General features: G+C 36.3%; 1 protein-coding gene across 1 annotated transcript in view; it reads left to right on the forward strand.

The window, feature by feature from the left end:
* Positions 1-4333, forward strand: part of LOC107686424 (annexin A3-like) — an 8670-nt gene extending 4337 nt beyond the window's left edge. The window contains exons 7-14 of the mRNA XM_016483407.1: positions 764-854; positions 946-1025; positions 1108-1164; positions 1902-1995; positions 2168-2263; positions 2440-2498; positions 2618-2740; positions 4175-4333. Of these exons, the coding sequence (XP_016338893.1) occupies positions 764-854; positions 946-1025; positions 1108-1164; positions 1902-1995; positions 2168-2263; positions 2440-2498; positions 2618-2740; positions 4175-4237 (663 nt within the window). The 3' untranslated portion in view covers positions 4238-4333. The remainder of the gene's footprint in view (positions 1-763; positions 855-945; positions 1026-1107; positions 1165-1901; positions 1996-2167; positions 2264-2439; positions 2499-2617; positions 2741-4174) is intronic.
* The last annotated feature ends 1746 nt before the right edge of the window (positions 4334-6079 follow it).

Below are 6079 nucleotides of genomic sequence, written 5' to 3' on the forward strand. Positions count from 1 at the left end.
CTCAAGTTTATTCAGTGAAATCGTAGCCTTTTGAAGTTTAATCGACATATTAATCCATATAGCAATTCTTGTCTTTCCGTCCCCAAAGAGCTCTTATAATTTAGACTTTTTGTACCATGTAAGAGTTTTCACGGCCTTAAATGTAAACAATTTAAATGAAGACGTTTTAAGGACCCGCGGAAACCCTAATAAGAACATAGTCCAGTGCAAACATTTCTGTCATTTGCCAAAAAGCTTTTGTTGACTGTGAATTTTACCTTTGAAATTTGAGGCAAGTGCAACTCTGGCGTCCCCGTTGTTTGTGAGCAGTGGTGTGATGGCGATTTAAATAAAATACAGATTTCCAAACAATCCAAACATATGGGTATCCCCTTGAACTTGGTAAAAAGATAATCTGTTTACCATCTTGACTTGAAAATACTGTTTTCATTGTCAGTTTTTCATTTATTATTTGCTAATGTTAATGAATGTTTACATTAGAGTGCACGTCCTACGCTGAAATGAATAGGGGAGCGGCTGGAAATAGCGACCTCTCCTGGTTGGAGATAGTATTAACATCATAAACTGAAAGCAATTTTTACGTGACTTGCTTTTCAAATGTTTTAAAATTGATCATCCAAGTCTAATATGATCCAGCGGGCCGTACTAAAAGACACTGCGGGCCGTATACCGCCAGTTGCCCATCCCTGGTTTAGATGCCTTTATTTGGAATTTAACCAAGATTACATCAATGAAGTTGTTAACAGATTGAGTTTGATCACAGGGTGCCGGTACAACCGAAAGCGTTTTGATAGAACTTTTTGCATCACGCTCGAACCATCAAATCAAGGCTATGTGTGATGCATATTTGGCTGGTTTGTATTTTTTAACGTTCCTTATTTTATATTTTTCCATAATCTAAATATTTTTTACTTGGATGCCATTTAAATTTTGTCTATTTTCCAGAAACCGGAAGAGCTCTAATTCACGACCTGAAATCTGAGGTGTCCGGGGACTTTGAAAAGACCTTGCTGATCCTCGCTGAGGTTCAGTCAAATCATCATATTTAAATTCATTCAAATGAGTGATGCTGCTGTTTCACTTACCATTTTTCTTTCTAACTAAAAGGGTAAGAGGGTTGAAAGTACGAACGTGGACGTGGCAAAAGCTAAAGAGGATGCCAAGGTGAAGTGAAAACAGTATTGCTGATGTTTTATCAGGTGTATACATAAGTACATCCAATTCAGTTAAAAGAATCGAATGAAAAAACTTAATCTCCAATATATACCCACATACTTTAGTTATTCTGCCTATGCATGCCTGTGTATCAAAGGGACAGTCCACCCAAAAATGAAAAGTCTTGCATCATTTATTCACCCTCATGTCGTTCCAAGCCTGTGTGAGTTTCTTTCTGTCATGACAACTCTCGAAGAGTTTTAGCATGGTAATATACATGGCAATGGTAATGTGTTTGGTCTTTCGGAATAGATCTGCTATGCTGATGCTGCGGCGGCAGAGCAAGTACAGAGACTTGCTACTGCTAATGCATAACATGAAATTAACCCATAGCAGATCTATACAGGTGGAGCTGGGGAAGGTGGATGGTTTTTGAAGCGCGCTGCAACTGCTACAGCAAGCACTAGCCGAGTATTTGAATATTAAGCAGCAGCTCACTGGCTGCTGATGTGAAAAGAAACCAATCAGTTGTGCCATGTGAAAAATGATGTGATTATATCAGATTAAGTTAGAACCTATCGGCTTGCGCCATCTAGTGTTTCATGTCAGAACTTTGTATTTCTTCTGCAGAACATAAAAGAAGATCCCACTGACTTCCATTATATTTTTGTTCATACAGTTGAAGTCAGTGGGAACCAAAACTGTTTGGTTACCAACATTCTTCTTCTATCTTTCCCACTGTGCAGATCTTGTACGAGGCAGGAGAGAAAAAGTGGGGAACAGACGAGAGCAAGTTTATCGACATCCTCTGCCACAGGAGCGTTCCTCAGCTCAGACAAAGTACACCTGCTGGTTTAGTTTCATATCTATTATTTTATATACTATTTTGTAATCATTCTGAAAGAGCTGTAAAACTAAATGTGACGGAGTCATACACAAGACCAATAAGTGATGACCAGTGTTCCAGTTTACTTTCAGCAGTGTGAATCGTGTTTCAATCTTTATCTTTCAGCTCTGGTTGAGTATAAGAGTCTGAGTGGAAAGACCCTTCAGGAAAGCATTGAACGAGAGATGTCTGGAAGACTGGAGGATATTCTGGTGGCTATAGGTGATTATAAAGGTTTTTTACTGGTATTTGTTAAGGCACATATTATTATTCCTCATAAAATGCATAAGTGTTTTCAGTTTTGTTTTGATTTTTTTTTTTTTACGTAATCTTTTGTTTTATTGTTTCATCCTTAATTTTGTACTTGTAAAATCTAATTGAAAATGTCTCTGCTTTAGTGAAATGTGTGAAGAGCGTCCCAGCATACCTTGCGGAGCGTCTGTATAAAAGCATGAAGGTTAGAACTGTCTTTCTGTATTCACTTTCCCTATTACAAAAATTATATACATTGAAACAAGATTCTGCAATGCCTCTATAAGCAGACTATTTTTGAACCAGAAACATCTGTGCTTTCAGGGTGCTGGTACCACTGAATCTACCTTAACTAGAATCATAGTGGGCCGTTCAGAGGTCGACCTGCAGGACATCAAGGCAGAATATAAGAAGCTCTTTGGCACTTCTTTATACTCTGACATTGAGGTAAGAAGCATTAAATGAGAACTTGTACACTGTACATTACACTGAAAAAAAAAATGCTGTAGAAACATTCGCCAGTGCAAGTAAACTTCACGAATAATCACATGTAACACATTAAAATTACATGTGAAATTTTGAAGTAGAAAGACTAAAATAGTATTTTCTTGTAAAAACATTCTCCATAAACGTCAAAGAACATTATTTTACAGTGTAAGTCTAGAATGTCTTCCTGCTCCTATTCATGTGATTGTAACAAGACCCTGTTCCATTTTCGTATGTACACCTTCAGTAATATCTGAACGGCTCTGGTTAAAGTGTGAGGTAGGCGGTAACTTTGGCCAGTGTCTGATAAGGATTCGCAGATGAAATGATTGACATCCTCAGTGGGCGGGACTGGTGATTAGCCCCACCCTGTAGGACCTTGTGTGTGTTCTCTTGGCTATAGCTGCATTCAAGTCATGTGTTTATCATATCCTATTTTCAAATTGAGTGCACATGAATGCCGCTATAATGTTGTAATTACCAGAGGGGGACTAGTTTTTCTTTAACTGAGTTGGGGCGTGTCAGTGAAAAAATTATGATGAGGATAATTGTATTGTCGTAATTAAGTTTTAATTGTGTTGATTTGTTTACATACATTTACATGTATTAATTTGGCAGACATTTTTATCCAAAGCAACTTATAGTTGAATGAATTCTGTGCACTGTTAATGAAGAATAATTCTAAAGCTTATCATAAATCACTAGCAGGTTTTTGAGGTGATGGGTTTGTGTAACTAAACGTTTACCATCATTCACTGTGGCTGCACAAGAATTGTAAAATGCATAGAAAAGCAGGAATTAAAGGGAGAAGTAAATATGAAATTGTCAAGCAAGTACATTATTTTCTGACCTAAATCACTTGTAGTCAAGATTATGACTTCTGAACGCGTACAGTAGGCTCTTCAAGGCTGCATTTGGCTGATGCATCTTGAAGGGGTTCATAAATTGAATTTGTTAATTCAACTGACTGCATGACAACATCCAAAGTCATACCGATTTCTCTGAGGTTCAGCGTAAAACCAAATGCGAAAACAAGTGAGTTTAACATTGTACTGCAGCATTCTTTTGACTGGCACGTGTGCCTCTGCACATCAAACACGCTTTGCACTGCGACCTGACGTCCCCATTATAATCACAAATCTGCTGCTTTAAAGCATTGTCATGTTTCTTTGTTTGTTCCCTTTCCATACTTTACTGTTTTTACTTTACTATGAAGTTGCTTTTGCCCTCCAGTCTCTTCATTTTTGCCACACTAAAGCCAGTGCTTTTAACAAAGATCATAAATATATTTCCAAATAATAAATAAATAAAGGTTGTAAGCATTTAGCAAGTGCAGTATAAGGTTTAATGTCAGTAGTCACATTCATAATGTCCTTTTTTATATCTTTATTGTAGTCTGAAACATCAGGGGATTTTCGTCAAACCCTGCTGAAGATCTGTGGTGAAGATGGAAAATGAATGTGTCCACTGCCAAAGAAGAATACATCACCGCTGAAGTGCTATAATGTGAAAGAATGTCCAAATGTAACTTTATTACAATTAAAATACTATCAATAAATCAGAAGAGCTTTATGAAATGTATTCTTGAACTAACTTGTTTGTTTATAATTATAGATAATTAACATGCATACTTGGTTTCATAGTAACCCTAATATAACAAAATATTTTTAGTATCAGAAACTGCATTTTAATTAGTCAATTTGTTTACACACTATGTCTACATAATGAGCTGACAGTTACTGAAGAATAAACTTTTTTTTTTCTGTGAAATTTTGAGATTTGAGATGGTCTTCAATGTGTTGTTCTGTCCCTGATCCAGCAAGTGGCAGTGAAGTACATGTATTTGGGACCAAAGTGTTCAACGATTAAAATCTTTTGGGATTTCAGTGGGACAAGCATTTAAGAGACTGCTCATTTTGCCTTGTCACGCACTCATAAGTACATATAAAAACAGAATTAGGATGACATTTGGTCATAATTCAGCTGCTGGAATTAGACTTTCATCCTCATTTGGAGATTATTACTATCTAATCCCCCAAAACAAAGCAGATTGTCATGAGAAAGTGATGTTTGCAGATGCTGCTAAAGCCAATAAAAGATTCTTAACTCCTTTCACCAGTAAAGAAACCACTGATAAGACTTGAAACTGGTTTTAATTTGCTCTGGAGCATCTGTGAGGTCAACGGCAGAAGTATGATTTTGTGGGAAAGTCATTCTCATGAGATATTGCTTGCATCAGTGCTAATAGGCCAATTCCACTTGGAGATAAAGCAAGACACAGTATTATGAGCAATAAAGAAATGTTTATGCAGTGAAAACTGATTTTATATAGTCATTTGGGTTTTTATTGAAATTCATCAGCATGTCCAAATTAAGATAAGCATGTGTACAAACAGTCTGCAGAAGTGACTCAGATTTTCTTAATTACTGTTCATAATATACAGCTGTTAAGTAAAAGAACCTGACCTCTAAACCACATTCTCTCTTTTCAATTAGTCTTCAGACAGGAAAAGAACAATGCCCTGGAAAATCCCTAATGCCACTAGAGTAGAACAAAACACTCGGATTAAAACAGATTAATATGATTAAGACAATTCTGCTCTTGTATTAAGCCAAAACTCCATGTATGCTAGTATCATTAAGGGATTAATGACACAAGGTCAATTTCCACATGGCATAAATAACATTCATTGTCCTGAAGGATTACGATATTGAAATAATAACTCACGAACAAAAGTTGTAAAATACAGTTTACTGAATACAGTTCTGATACTCAGTTCTACTTAGCGAAGTCAGATTCGTTCTTTTGTTTATGGAACCGATTCTTTCACGCGTTCGACTGAATCGTTCAACAACTCAACATTTAGGTGAATTTAGATTTCACTTACGAACCGTTTTTATACTTTTTACTAGAATGCTGAAATGAAGCGTACTGAAAATATTCAAATATTACAATTTGAGTGTGTTAAATTTTATTTTATGAACCTTATTTTTCAACGCGGAAGTTAAGCCGTTTTCTGTGAATGTGCGAGACTTCCGGTTCATTCGCCGCTGTAGTGAAATAACCATAGACTGTATAAAAACAATAACGAGAAAGTGCAGTAAACGGTATGTTTGCACTACAAACCAGTGTGTTCATAATGAAGATAATACATTAAAATAACATGGTAAGACACACCAGTTTGCAATATCAAGCTGTTTTGTACAGCTACACAATAGGCTACACACGAACAGTGTTGGGGGTAATATATTACAAGTAACGCAAGTTACGTAATCAGATTACTTTTTTTCAAGTAACTA

This window comes from Sinocyclocheilus anshuiensis, unplaced genomic scaffold (assembly GCF_001515605.1).
Source record: "Sinocyclocheilus anshuiensis isolate Anshui unplaced genomic scaffold, SAMN03320099.WGS_v1.1 scaffold838, whole genome shotgun sequence".
NCBI classification, from domain to species: Eukaryota; Metazoa; Chordata; class Actinopteri; order Cypriniformes; family Cyprinidae; genus Sinocyclocheilus; species Sinocyclocheilus anshuiensis.